Source organism: Amia ocellicauda, chromosome 1 (assembly GCF_036373705.1).
Source record: "Amia ocellicauda isolate fAmiCal2 chromosome 1, fAmiCal2.hap1, whole genome shotgun sequence".
In the NCBI taxonomy this organism is placed as follows: Eukaryota; Metazoa; Chordata; class Actinopteri; order Amiiformes; family Amiidae; genus Amia; species Amia ocellicauda.
In genome coordinates this window covers 1,222,498-1,238,229 of record NC_089850.1, presented here as the reverse complement: position 1 = coordinate 1,238,229, position 15,732 = coordinate 1,222,498, and the positions used below count along the sequence as shown (strand labels likewise).

The 15,732-nt window shown below is 36.0% G+C and overlaps 1 protein-coding gene across 6 annotated transcripts in view; it reads left to right on the top strand.

The window, feature by feature from the left end:
- LOC136738487 (intersectin-2) overlaps positions 1-15,732 on the top strand; it is a 235,780-nt gene that overhangs the window by 93,979 nt on the left and 126,069 nt on the right. For all 6 annotated transcript variants that reach the window (XM_066698568.1, XM_066698407.1, XM_066698655.1 and 3 more), the window contains 3 exons: positions 6,640-6,782; positions 8,183-8,246; positions 13,445-13,582. In XM_066698568.1, the coding sequence (XP_066554665.1) occupies positions 6,640-6,782; positions 8,183-8,246; positions 13,445-13,582 (345 nt within the window). The remainder of the gene's footprint in view (positions 1-6,639; positions 6,783-8,182; positions 8,247-13,444; positions 13,583-15,732) is intronic.

Below are 15,732 nucleotides of genomic sequence, written 5' to 3'. Positions count from 1 at the left end.
GGCGCAGTGTATAGCAGAGACAGGGAGGAGGAATTGAACGATGGGAATTGTGACCGTTGATTGGCTACTGACTGGGCTGTAATTTGCATAAACAACACTGATTGGCTACTGGCCGTTCAGTTGGCCTGTCTGTGCGCGAGAATCCGTTCCACCATTCAAGTCAGTGGGAAATTTGGGTTTTTCAATCGATCTTAACTCAGTAAATATCGATCCTAGCTGTACAAAAAGCACAAGCACCACACATGGTATCATAATGATATTTCACTGTGTGAAGTTTTGTGTATGTACGTCAAGAATTGTAGGAGGAGATAGTGTTTGTCCGAACGGAATAATAATAATAATAACTAAAATGGAAGTTCCTGATGAAACTTCGTCTGCGTTGTTTAAGGATAGTTTTTCCACTGTGTTAAGCAATAGCTGTTGAATTCAGACAGTATAATCGAATAGAATGCCAATACAGTTTAAAAGCTTAAATAGCTTAAAAAATGCACTAAATGCTGCAATCAGATGTTAAGTGTAGTTGCATTATATCATTAGTAGTTTTCACAATAATTCTACCATATATGTGTATCTCTGCTAGTGTCTGTTATTCAAGATTCTTAATGCAATTTCAAAACTTGTCCACAAGATGGCATCAGTGGTCTACATAAGGAATGTCACTTAATGACTCAAATGAAGAGCTGTTATTGTGATTGGTGAACAATAGCAGTGTGATGCAGCACATACAGTATTTTGAATTGGGTCATGACAACCATGTTCTTATGTGTAGCAGCTTGGATTGATTCACATTGGTAGTACTCTACTAGTGTCATGTTTGCAAGTTTCTGGGTCTTTTGATGTTAACATAATTTGTTAAATGACATTCATGCAGAACACAAAGGTGATAGTCAATGTCTTAACTAAATCAATGATTCTCTTTTAGAATCTGAAGTCAGATTGGGAATGTGAACATTCCTACTTGGTGAAATTATAACTTCACTGACTTTGAATATGAGTTTGACTTTGAAAGAAAGGTGAAAGGTAACAACAAAGGAATTTTTTTTAGATGGTGCATAAATGACTTCATATACATGTTCCATATTGACCAAAGGCCTATCTCCTCTTTGTAAGGTGGTATGAAGCTAAAATCACTCCAGATGAGCATTTGACCTCAAATTAAAGGTCAAAACTAAGGACATTTTTGCACTGCCCATTTATGGTGACTTTACATGTCCAAGAATAATAGTGACTGTATCTCTATTCTGTAAGCAGTTAAAATGCACCAAATGTCAAATGAAAACCCTCACACAGTACCATGCTGTATGTGCGTACAGAGAGTTTCTTATTCTATTCTATTAGAGGCTTCTCAGTCCAGCATTTCAGGTCTTGTTCCTAAAGGCGGTGCTGCTACGATAGTGTGTGTCGAAAGCTGGGGAAGGTGATCATGCAACGTTTTTATACAATCACATGTTGATTAGGGCTTCCACTGTAGCTGTGCGCATCTGGATGTTGCAAGTATATTGCGATAATCCATTCACCTTTTAACCCTCAGAGGACCGAGCCAATGTTTCTAACTGTTAAACAATATACATTTGCTTATAAACCAAAATGTGTGTTATATCTATGGTTTCGGAACATCATGTATAATGTACTTATAACACAGTATTTGAGTGGACAATGTGCAATAAAGTAAAAAAAGTTGAATGAAACTGAATGTATTGGGCCTCTCCAGGAAGTTGCAGAGGGTCTCGTGTTATCTATTTTTCTGACCTTAATGTGCTCACAGTTCCTGCTCAGAGCAGCAGAGAAATATATAGAGAGTTTGCTGTGTCCAGAGGGGCAATTGGTAAAGCTGTGTGCTTGTTCTGCCTGTGATTCAGTGCACTGTGAGTCTTTGTTTTGTCCAGTTGCACCCCAGGGGGGGCTGGCAGGGGTACATCTGGGCAGAGTGGATGCCCAAACTGGATCAGCTTCTGTTTTCCTTTATGGAAAAAAAAATCGAATTGTTTATTTTTTTACTTTATTGCACATTTTCCATAAAATAATATATACTGTATTATAAGTACATAATACATGCATACATGCATAGCTGAAGCTGTTCTGAATCCATAGATTCCACATATATGAGTCTAAGATGAAAATGGGTTTTCAAGCATCAAAAAAATAAAAGTGTAATACAATCTTAAAGTTTTAGTTTTTTCTGTACATTAGAATGAGTCCTGTTTAATTATTATTTTTTTTGAGCAAAAAATTATGGCTATCATACATTTTTACCATGATTTATAGTGGACGCCCACAAAAATATAATTCAGTGTAACAATAGTTTATATACAATAAAATCTTGTCAGGCATATTTATAACAACAATCATTTGATGACATATTAAAAGACTCTATTTAAGGATCACAGTGCAGCCCCCAAATACTAATTAGTTGTAATATTAAATCTTTATACTTTGCCAATATCTTTCAAACCACTAGGGTTTACCCTTTTCTTAGCAAGTAGTTTTTATAAGGAAGTGAAATTCATTTAAAATATAATAAAATTTAGTATGATCACATATTCCTTTTATATATTTTAATTAGTACAGGTCAGAATAAGTTTTGACGTTTTTGGTTTTACTTTTACCTAAATATATCTGTTATGCCGAATGACCATGGTTTGTTATTCTGAATGACGTTTTGTCAAAAAGCAAGAGAGTGTATTGGTATTGTAATTTGTTCCCATTATTGCAATGTTTTGAGTATTAGTCTGTATCATTAAATTAGTTTTAATAATATTCTTGAGTAAATTACAGAATAAGCAGATGATGAAAAAGAATAAGCATTTTATACTATGAGGCATGTGAATAATGGTGCAACCTAAACAACACGCATAACAAAGCCAATTTGCAAGCATAGTTTTCTGAAAAGTCCATGTGGAGTACAGCCTCTTCCTCAGATAGGGTCTCCTTTAGATGTTGACACTATTCTGCTTGGTGGAGCCAGTTATACTGGTGTCTTGCTAGAGAGTCAAGCTTACTATTGAAAACCTTCAAAAGATCATTCCAGGTCCCAGTTTTTGTCTTGTTCACAATGTTGGTGAATGGCCTTTCCCCTTCTACAGTCTTCTCTCTTTCCCGCTGTTGCCACATAATCTTTACAGGTTCTTCAGGCACTTCAACCTCAATCTCATCATAGCAGCACTTGGCACACACACGGTACATGCAGTTTTTTTTCTTTGGGTCACAGACGATTGCTGCTATTAGTTCAGAAATGCTTGATGTTTTAAGCATCCATTTTTGCTTGAGTTTCTCAACCAGAAGTTTAACATTCTCATGATCTATACAAGCACATGTGTTCCGATCACTTGCTTTTGGCTCAGTGACATGAAATGGCCTTAAGCATAAGAAATATCTGTAGGATATGGAGTCCTCACCGTCCACCTCCGAGTTTATACTCTCCATGGAGTTCCTTCAGTGTCTTGGTGAGGATGCGTTTCTGAAGTTTAGTTTAGTTTTTTGTTACAGTATCTTTCTTACCAGACAGCTGTCGGCTGTTCATGTCTCTACTTAGAGAATAACATTTTTCTCGACGTGATGCCTTTTCCTTCAAACACCTTTTCCTCTTGCTCCCCATTTTTGGTCTGCTCTTTTACTTTGACCTTTGTAACTCTTCCCTTATCTTTTCATAGTTTTTTTGTGCTTGGGCTAGTTGTTTTTTCAGTTGGAAGAGCAGTTTCCTCAATTTCAAATTTTGCTTCTTCAGTCTTTTGCAACTCTTACCCACCAGTTTCTGTTCTGGGGTGGAGGAGGCCAATGGTTCATCTGCTATTGGAGCCTGAGGCTGTGGAGTGGGTTCTGCAGGAGACAGTCTTTCAATAACTTCCTCAGGAGGCTCCACAAAGGAATCTGGTGTAAGATCCAGAACTGCCCTAATACGTTTTGCTTCTGCCCTGTGTTTTCTTTGATTTTCTGGCCATTGCTTTCGCCTCTTCTTAGCTGCAGCATCTGATAAATTCCTGATTGCGGGGTGATCAGGATTTCCACCCAAGTCTGCTTGCTTTCTTCTCTGATCGTTGAAATGCAGATTTCATGCAATTATTGACATGAACATAAAATTACTGACATGGATATAAACTCAGTGTTATTAATTATGAATACTTTCTGTTTGCCAACATAAATGACATGTTATCAGGATGGGTATTTTGGGTGGGGAATCCCTTCAGTGACCTCTCTTGAACTTGACATAGGGAGGGGGAACTCTCTGTCCAGAAATAGTGGTAAGCTATTATTCTGACAATTGCAATCCTCCATACCTTTCTCATCTCCTTGCTTTAGCAAGCTCAGCTCAGCTCATATCAGCTATGTATAGCAGTAGCATCTATAATAGCTGAGATATGAGCTGAATTATATAAGCCCCTCTCTCTCTCTCACTCTGCCGACTCTCCCCCTCCGCTCCCCTCTCTGGCGCTGCTTGGTCTCTAACCCGACACTTGTCAGCTGATCTGTTCCCCTGCCTGAGACAGGGTTTTTTAGATTTGCTAGTAAAAAAAAAAAAAAAACAGATCTCCATGGCACATGACACACACAGTAACATCCTCGCCATTGGGCAATTCCAGACCCATGTGATGCATTGCTCATTGAATTTCTAAAACCAGGAAGTATGCGATGTAAACAAGCCGCACATGGTTCTTTTCATCAGAATCTCATCTACGCACACCGCATGTCTTTATCTTAAATCGTTTCTCAGAGGACTGATTATTCTATGGGCAAAATATTTAGTTCTGTGCAGAATTAATCTCAATACCAAAGTGGCAAGAAGAAAACCAAACAAGCCGATCAATATCATGAACCTCACAAATCTTCAATCTTCAACTGTTTATTTGTATGTATGTAAGTGTATAATAACATTATTTTTACTTTTTTTGCCAAAACATCCTGCACAATTTCAACAAGTTATGATTTAAATAATTATTCTAATAACATTGATTTATGAAATGACTACTAACCACTCAAATCCAATTATTTCTGGAAAACCTGCATAATACTACTAACTATAATAATAGCATTATAACTACTAGTTATTATCACTAATTACTATTAAATTTACTTGAATGACATGACTGCAATTGATAACTTATGATTTGATATTTAAAAAGGATATTTAAAAATGTTCTAATACAGGGAAAATAATCTTTTAAAATACAAATACCAATTAGTATCATTAATTTACCCAGGTCTGCACAAAATATCAATACTGTGGGATGGATATAGCCTGTGACTGTTGCTCACCACTAGCTCTCTCACAGTATACAGGCTATTGCTCTCGCCTCCCCAGCCATCTCTTCACACACACTCTTATTTTCTCTCCGCTTTTTGTGTTTGTCTGCACAGACGAACACAAACCGCAACAGCGGCTTGTAGTTGCATTCTTGTTGCGCAGATTTCCGCAGTTCTGCACAGATCTGCAGGAATCCACTGATCCCATTGGTGGAGCAGCGCAGATCTGCGATACATGATCGCGACCTGTAAATGTCCAGGTCCATGTTTGTTCACCTTTTCTCTGGGTGGATTATGTGCGTTTCTGCGAGATGTCGCAGATCCCCACAACACAGGATTTCAGATCAGTCATGAAGTGTGTGTTCCCCTGTACTTAAGCAATCAAGTAGTGTGCACTCCTTCACGACACAAAATACATAAATTCGGTGCACAATAGTCACACAGAAGACAATCTGGACTACATTATTGGGATTTCTGAAAAGGCTGCAATTCTGCATTGTGTGTGGCCAAAGGAAAATTATCCAAAGGCCCAATACCCAATATACCTGAATTATAAACAATACAGTAAACTGTCTAGTACTATGTATAAAGTTAGTGTTTTCAAGTTTGCACTTTTAACTGTTACATCATTTGAGAAATCTGCAGTTTTATTCTGTGCATTATTTATTTTGTATGGTTGTGTGCTTAATCATTTGTATTTGCTGTTCTAATGATTTGGTTTTATGTTAAACTGCTGTTTGTATTTTTTTTTATCTGATATCTGATACAAATGTCTGAACAGTCCATGGCAGCATATAATCAGGGTTAACCTGTGTGGAATTAGGCATTAGCATTTAGCATCAGTGAGCACTGAACATTTTAATTTTATTTTCCTGTGCACCATCTGCGAACATTTCTCCTTGCAAAAAGGTGGAAAATGGGAAGGTTCGTAAAAGTTTGTCACACAAAAAGATTTACGTAGAAGGTAGTTCTGCCCTTTTGTGCAGGGGTATCATATCATTGTTCTGAATCTCTTCAAAGAAAGAAAACAATGTGATTCCTGAACTGAAACTTAACTTCTGTAATCACTGAAATTTAAGTATTTAGGAAAATGAAAATGACACAGACCAGAAGTACATAGGTCTGATGTGTTACTCAACACATTTGTAGAACACAAGTATATTGGGATTCATTCTTCCCATATCTTCAAACACAATGGACAATGTCTATTACATTGCCATTCAGATGGTGTTTAGGTTCTGTTTACTTAACTTTTTCCTATTATTCAGCAATTGCTCTTATCAATCATGTAGAGTAACTCATTAGTCTCTCCACTTTACACCAGGTAAACTTTATGTATGTATGTATTTATTTATTGAGCATATAAATAATAAAAATGTATCATTATTCCTTTTCTTCTAGCTCAAATTCATCCTCCACCACCTCTCTGACAAGCAACTCTCCTAAGACTGGCTCCATAGACTGGGGGGTACCTCAGTCCTCACGGCTGAAATACAGACAGGTTTTCAACAGCATTGATAAAGTCATGAGTGGCTACCTCTCAGGTGAATGTTTAAAATGTGTTGCAAAAATAAGGACTTGTAAAAAATAGTTCTGATCGGTTAGTCCTACATTTTCTCCATTACTCCTTTATTTTAGTGAACTTATATCTACATGTCTTCTAGTAAAACTTTGTTATTGACAGGGTCAAAATTATACAGAGTGACAACCAATGAAGTAGTTCTGTAGTGGGATGTTATTTGTGGGACACATGTTAGATTGGTTTGTTTTTGCTGAATAAGCCTTCCTTTATTATACTTTTTTCACTATACCATTGCTATTTCAGTGTGTAGCAGTATAGCAACTATTATGTTCATGAGACCACATACATTACTTTTTGAGACTCTTGGGGACCACAGCAACTTCACACATTTCTCCCAATCCAGCTTTCAATGAGGGGAAAAGTGATTCCTCAGAGAAGATAATAGCTTTGTGATTATGCTACTAAACCTTTTAAAGATTTGTACATTTAAAGTAGACCTCTGTAACATTTGTGTTATCCCAAATTAACCTATATAATTTAAACTAATATTTCAGTAAATCACAAAACAAAACAAATCTGACCATCTTTATGTAATCTGCTTGGCTCCATGGATTCCTGCGAACGTAAGAAAGTTTACAAATGAGAGGAGGCCATTTGCCCATCGTGCTTAGGTCTAGGATCTTTTGATAGTGTAGTTAAAGCATTAAATGATGATAATCTGCATTACCCAATATCAGGATCAGTAGCCAAGTAGATGATCGTGTTTTCAAGTCCTTGTACTGACTCTCAGTCATTTATCGAATTGAGTATAAGATTCTTAAGTCTTTACATGGTTTGAATGTGCAGTATTTAGCTGATCTCTTATCTGTATATTTTCCGTCACGGACCTTCTGCTCTTCTGAATGTGGTCTTTTGTGGGTCCCGCCACTTTGGAGACAGCCTTCTGTTCTTATGCCCCAAAGCTCTGGAAAGCAGTTCCCAATTAAATCAGGAAAGGCATATCTTTGATGTTATTGCCCATTTTTCCCTTGCTGTAAGCATATTTTAAATGCTTTACCAGTTGTTTTATCACCATTTCTTGTTTTATCACCATTATTATTAGTATCACAGCAAAATAAATGTGTTGGTAATAGTTCCAATAATGCAATTTATTAATGTAAATGGAAAACCCTGCTATTTGAAATGCAGCTAAAATTCATACTTCTTATGTCACCATTCAATCTCTTGTATCAGTCATTATTTTTTCTTTTAGTATTGTCTAATGTGTACAAACACATTTTCAACTGTGGCCTCCTCGTTTATAAACTTTCTTATGTTATATATATATAAATATATATATATATATATATATATATATATATATATATATATATATATATATATATATATATATATATTTTTTTTTTTTTTTTTTAATTCAAGGTCCTCAAGTAAGGAATGCTCTTACTGCATCAAATCTCACCCAGACTCAATTAGCAACAATCTGGTAAGTTATTGATTATATTTATCTAGTTATCTAGTAACATGTTGCTAGGAGAAAAAAAAAAAGAATTAAGAAGTGCTTTTGAAACTTTTATTTTATCTGAGAACAGAAGGCACTACTTTGCACAGAGGATTATGGGAGTCTGGAACAAGTTACTCAGTCATTTAACTAAATATCTCGGAGCCTTTAAGAAATCTTTGGATAATTTTGTGTTACATTTAATCATACAAATTAGCTAAATTTCACTAAAGGGTCTCCTCTGATATGTAATATTTCTTATTGTTGTGAAATTACATGTATAAAATGATATATTTTAGGAAGGGAGTTTGAAATTGAATGATCCAAATTGCACAGTTGTACTACTATGGGTTATATAAAAAATTCATTTGCAAGCTGTGGACTAGGTTTGAAAACTACTGTATGTGAATGGGGTGGCCCCTGAATGGTCCGTCAAAACTTATAGTTCTATAAAAAGATGGTGTCTCCTTTCTGTCAGTGGCAATTCTTATACACATGATGTATAATAATAATTAAAATAATTTCCAAAATAGAAATAGAGTATTAGTCAAAAATGGCAGACATCAACCAGTTAAAATTTGTAATTTTAAAATGCAGGCATATGAGTTAACAAAGTGTCCTTACATATGTTAATGGCTGCCTAATAATGTCTTGAGAAATTGCTTTCAGATTCAAAACACCAATAGGTTGTGCTAGATAGGTGGTACCACGAACAAATATATCACTTTATATGCAAAACTTGCAGATACAACTCTGAAGCCGCACCATTACATCTAGACGAATCAAATTTCAGCTTTGCTCTTTTTGCATATATTTATCTATTTTTCAGTGCAATACTCTCATCAAACTTGACATACAGTGAGGGAAAAAAGTATTTGATACCCTGCTGATTTTGTACGTTTGCCCACTGACAAAGAAATGATCACAGAAGTATTTACAAGTTGCCACAGAGAGAGACAGGAGAGTACAGGTGAGAGGTAGCCATCTTGTTGTTTGACTAGTTTCAGAATAGTCTTAGCATTGCTCATTTTGTTTTAAGTTTGCCTTAAATTGACGTTAGCATTGTCTGTAGTTTGCCTAAATTGAAGTCAATCCAGTTCAGCTGCTGAGTTGGTGAAAGTAAACGTGTTGTAGAAGGGAGTTTCTGTCTAGGACTAGCAGGAATTCTGTTGCAGGAGGAGCCAGGTGGGGCCAGTTAGGTGTGAATTGGGGGTAGGTAGACAAAAGCTACTTAAAGCAGCTGTTGAGAAAGAGCTGTGCTGTTTCTCACTGACAAAAGTTAAGCAGTTGACTAGCAGCAGGAACCAAGAGAAGTATAAAGAGACAATAAAAAAAAGTAACATCTAGAAGCATGTGGCCACTACAGTGTCAGGTTTGCAGAATGATTGCCTTCCTGGATGAACTCATCCAAGAAGGCTTCATTTGTGAACGTTGTCGGCAGGTTGAAATCCTAGAGATCAAGGTTCGTGATCTTGAGGCTCACCTTGTCGATCTGCGCTGTATTAGGGATATAGAAGAATTGGTCAATCAGCCCATGAGAGAAATGGTGTGCACGCCATTGTCTTGCAGAAGCTCTGCTCTACATTTTCCTATGTCATTGGTTCCAGTGTGAACCATGACCAGTGGATTTTCCCCAGCATTGGCCAGTAGCCCGTCTACTAGAATAGGGAGATCTGCAACCTGAGCACCAGGCAGGCAAGATATTATGCAGGTCTCCTTATCACTAGAACACACTGTGTGATCTACACATCTAAGAATTGAGTCTCCTACTATAACTACCTCCCTGTTCTGGGTGGGAGTGGGCACCATGGTGCTCTGGTGCTCAACTGCCATCCCAATTGGAACCTTTTATGCATTTCTAGCTCTTGGGATGTCTCTAAGGCAGTGGTTTTCAAACCGGTCCTGGTGTACCCTGCCCTGCTGGTTTTTGTTCCAACTGAGGTCTTAATTGCTTAATTGAATCTGTAATTGAACAAAGCGATATACTGTTAAATTAAGTAATTAAACCTCGGTTGGAACAAAAATCAGCAGGGCAGGGGGTACTCCAGGACCGGTTTGAAAACCACTGCTCTAAGGGATGTGCATGCCCTTTTCTGCGATTACGACCTATTGTAACCCAGAAGTTCTCTACACTTTACTGCTCTAAGGTCTCAACTCTCCTAGGTTTTGGCGTGCACACCATCTCTGTCATGGGCGTATTGACTAATTTCTCCATATCACTAATACAGTGCAGTTCAGCAAGCTGAGCCTCAAGATCCCCTGACTTTGATCTCTAGCACTTCATCATGCTGACAATGTTCACAAATTAAATATTTTATGAGTTCATCCAGGAAGGCAATCATTCTGCAAGTAATTTTTTTGTAAGTTGTTGGTCCCCTAATTTAAGTGCCTTGCTTAAGCACAGCTGTTTCCCAGGATTAGCTTAAATACCTTTGTGATGAGCTTCTTGCCACCAATTGACACCTCTCTGACTCACTCACTCCACCTCCACTTTCCTAAACTAGGTCACCTTTCCTTTAATCCTTTTACTCTAACTAACACAGCAGCTGGACTGAATTAACTACAATTAGGCCAACACTAAAAACAAGATTAGTAATGCTAAGACTGTCTCACAGTAGAAATCCCAACAGAAAAGCTTTCTCTCTCTCACCTGTCCTGTGTCTAACTTGGGTAACTCCTAAACAGGTCTATGTTACGCATCATGATTGGCTGGGATGCATAACATCCCTCTTTTCTCCCTAAATCCCAACAATTACTTATTTATTACATGCCCCAAAACTATTTTAACTGTACTGCTTAGTGTCATTCATTCATTTCATAATTTATATTAAAAATATATTGCTTTTATTTAATTTTGCATGGGAAGGGGAGGTGCTGTGCACCACCCACCTGCCACCAGGGGGTGCTGCATAACCCTCAACACCCCCTTTCCTGCACCTATGCTAATATCTTGTTAAGTAATCCCAATTAAATAATTCTACTTTCATATTGCATCACATGTAGCTGCTCACACATGCATTTTGGTCGTGTTTCATGTGGCTGGGTTGAAGATCTCACTTCATATTAGAGGTTGACGACAACATCTTTTTGAAACTGCAAAAATGAACGCCGATAATGGCCGATAGTTTTTTGGGGTTGTACACATTAATATCCTTGTTGTAGGGGATACACACAGCATCTAGTGGTGAAATGAAAACCATCACTGACTTCCTCATGGAGTTTATTGTGACGTGACTAGGCTCGGCGCGCAGACACTGCTTGGCTGGAAATTCAAATGGATGCTCGCTTAACAAATTTGGTTGAAAGAAGAGTTGTCAATCATTGAAAACACAAAATGAAATGGAAGGTACTTTGTTTACGTCTGTGGCAGTATTATAAATAGCTAATTAGCACTTATATTCTGCGGATATTATAGAGCTTTCAGAGAGCAAAATTTACCCACTGGATTATTTTTTCTACCGATTAAATACACCGTTTCCACCGCGATTATATAATTTATTTGATCAGGAAGTACAATAAATATTATTTATGTCCCCTAAGTTGTTTAGTAGTGAAGAGTAACAATTGTTGCATTTAAAAAATATTGCTTATGACTTTATTGTACACTCGGAGCGGCGTGGGCATTTAAATCAGGGCATTACATTTTATTTTACTTTTTTATCTTTTCTAATTTCTACCGAGCTGTTTGTACAAGTCTTTTATTTGTAGATTTGTGTTTCTGTATATGAACCTGTTCGTTTCTATAATTTATTTTGAATCGTATTTATTTGTGTAAATCAAGTGCGTGGATTACAAACATTGATTGTTTTCTAATGTTTCCTTGCTAATCCGGTTGTAAAATAACAGCAGCCACCTCTATTACTTGTAAATGAGACATGGAAATCTATAAATAAAAGTACTACAATGCGTAGTGCAGTCTCGTGTTTATGTTTCCATCTACATGCGTTTATTTGAGAAATATGAAAGCACTTCTACTAAAAAAAAAAAAATCTACAAATGGAAAGCGAGTCTTGTGTCTCTTTTTTAGCAGAGCCAGTGCATGCACCATGACTGAGCCTGTGTGAGCAGCAGGTCAGTCAGGTGAGCAGGCAGCTCTGCCCTCAAGCCTCTCAGGCACACGCAGATTTATTTACATATTTACACATTCTACAGGTAGCAGTTATATCTGAAAATAAGTAAAGTACCCAAAGTTTGCTATTACTGTCATTTCATTATTTGTAGTTTATTTTCAGCAATTATCTAAAAAGAGTAATGTTGAATTAATGCTGCAGTTCTTTCAAAACCTTTCATAACTCCCCAATTTTTAATCCAATTTTCACAATTTTCCAGAATTTGGACTTTTATTATTTTTTCATTCATTTTTAATTGATCTATTTTATTTGTTATTTATTATATTTATTTTATATTTATTTTTAGTTCATACTGTAATTTCTTTTGATAATAAAGTTCAAAGTGTCGACCTCTACTTCATATTTTTAATATTGATATCAAATTTCAGACAGATACCATTTTCTACATTTCCATCACACTTCATTTTCCAGAATTTTTTTAATCAATTTAAAATGCTATATTTTGTTGATGTAAACCCACATACATATTTATGCTGTCATAGGATAGCAGATCCTCTGGGGAATTGCTATTTTTTTATTAAATTGTTTTATTTCTTTGTTAATTCATATTATTAAAATAAACCTGTTATTGAAATTGCTTAGTTTAATTTTACATATTGGTTAGTGCTGCTCCATGATCTGGACAAAGGCAGCTTACAGGCTGTATTTACCGTTGTAAAAAGAGGAATAAGAATCTGAATGGACTATATGAAAAAATATATTGGTGTTGGTGGTTAAGTGTGGTTGCTCAAATGATATAATTAGTAGAGGTAGTTGCCTTAAAAGCTTGACAGGGGAAATGCTTTTTTGCATGTTTTTATTGTTTTGTTTATTAATATTTTGCCTTTCATTCACTTTTGACCTACAGTCACTCAATATTTATATTTCTATTTTGAAGTCTGGATTGAATTACCCATTCAGTGAGTGTTAACTATGCATTCATAATTGATGTAGTAACACTGATACATGAGCATGATGGGTTGAATGGCCTCCTCTAGACTAACTTTGTTTCTGATGTTTCTAATGTGTGGATGTGCAATATTAACATGCCTTGTCCCTTATTACTGTCTTCAGGAACCTTTCAGATGTTGATAAGGATGGGAAGCTCAAAGCAGAGGAGTTCATTTTGGCAATGCATCTTGTTGACATTGCAAAAAGTGGACAGCCTCTGCCTCTCACCCTGCCTACAGATTTAATACCTCCTTTGCTCAGGTACATAATCATTGCCAAACATTGCTAGGATTGAAGGATTTCATTAACTTGAAGGAATAGTTCTGCTTTCTACTTAAATCAGCATACATTCTGTGATACAGGTGTGATAATGATGACTTAACCATGTTACATATATGGTGGTTATTGTTATGTGACAATGGCACCACAATAAATAATAGTAATTATATAGATGAGGAAAATCAGCCAGTATCAGCCAGCCACGACTTCTTAACGACAGTGAGGATATTCAACCCACAACAAGTGTGTGCGTTTTGGATATGGAAACTATCCTATTAGATATTGATTTTAGTGTTTGATGCTAACTGTATATCAGAAATGGACAATACCAACTATGCAAAAAAGGAAACCACAGATAAATGTCTTTACATTAATTTTGCATGAAAGCTGAAAAATTTGCTTAATTATATTAAAATTAATAATATAATTATTATATAATAAAAGGCTAAAATGAGATTTGTAAGTTGTTATCAATTCCATTATTTCATATGGGCACATTTTCACAGAACAATGTCAACCAATAAAAGATTACCAGTTTCACAAACTGACAATTACTTAAATTCAAAATGTAACGCACTTCATCTTTCTTTTCTTGATACTACTGTGTTCCTTGTGAACAACCTTTCATTACCTCACATACATTGCATTCGATCTGAAATATATTACTGCATACATTTTCAGATCATTCATTTTAATCTTTTAACACTAGAAGCGCCGACATCTCAAACTACCTACAGCCGCCAAAGCCGGTCATTGTAACCGCTGCAATATGACCATCGTATAAATCTCAGAAGTTTTATTCATGAACTTCAAATCCATCATTTACATAGCACAAATGTAGTATTTAAATTGAAATATGATCATAAAACATTAATGTTATTGCTGTAAATAACAATGCACTTTTTTGTAAACACACACACTGCAGTCAAAACATGAATAACTATATAGCCTACAATAAAAAGCTCAAAAACGGCATACAATAAGGGAATGAAAAAAGTGCAAAAGTAATATTGGAATAATGCTCAAAAGCAATATTTTCTAGTTCAAAAATAATTATTGCATTTATCAAAACAATTGTATACTAAAGTAGACATTTTCAACATCGTGTAAACTTTGTTTTCAACATACACTGCTTTTATTCACTGTAGTTTTGTATTTCAATAAACTATTTGCTATTTATATTTAGCCTGCATACCTGACAACTCGGGACAATCCACACAGGACACGTTTCTCCACTTTCCCTGCAGGAGCTCGTACCTCACACTGCATTTTGACAGCCCTCTCCAGGTGAACAATCTCCATTTCGAATCCATGTTTATTTGCGGGTAATCACTGTATCCACTCAATCTGAATACAGTTGTAATAAAACACCTGTAAATGCTTTACAATGCGTGTGCTTTTCAAGCACATGAAAGAAAAGTAGAAATCGCCAGACTGACTGTATTGTAAAGGGAAGGCAGGATTATGCATTATATTTGATTTATTATGTATTTAAATGACCGGTCAAAATAACCCGATTTTGTGTTTATAACTTATTTTCGCCTTTATGCAGATAAAATGCTGTAGGCATGTTTAAAACATATATTTAGGAAAAGTCACAAACGGTTATGCGCAGTGTATTTAGGAACACAGAGTAATTCAAATTGTAATAACCAAATAGGTCAAACTGACCGGCTCAGCGCTTCTAGTGTTAAAAAAAATAAAAAGAAACTCCTCTCTTGACAAATTATGTACATTATTTTGGTGAACATATAAATGTACTGATGCAATGTCTGTAATAATACAGAATGCAATGGATGCTTACATTATTATATAAGTATCATTAGCAATGTATTTTAGATTATTCTTTAAACCAGTGGTTTTCAAACCGGTCCTGGAGTACCCCCTGCCCTGCTGGTTGTAGTTCCAACCGAGGTCTTACTTAATAACAGTATATCGCTTTGTTAGTTCAATTAAGGATTCAATGAAGCAATTAAGACCTCAGTTGAAACAACAACCAGCAGGGCAGGGGGTACTCCAGGACCGAGTTGAAAACCACTACTTTAAACCTTTGGATTATTAACCAGATTGATTTAGCCAGGGAGGATTTTTTATACCCAAGTCCTTTACACATTGAAAATTTCTTCCCAGGT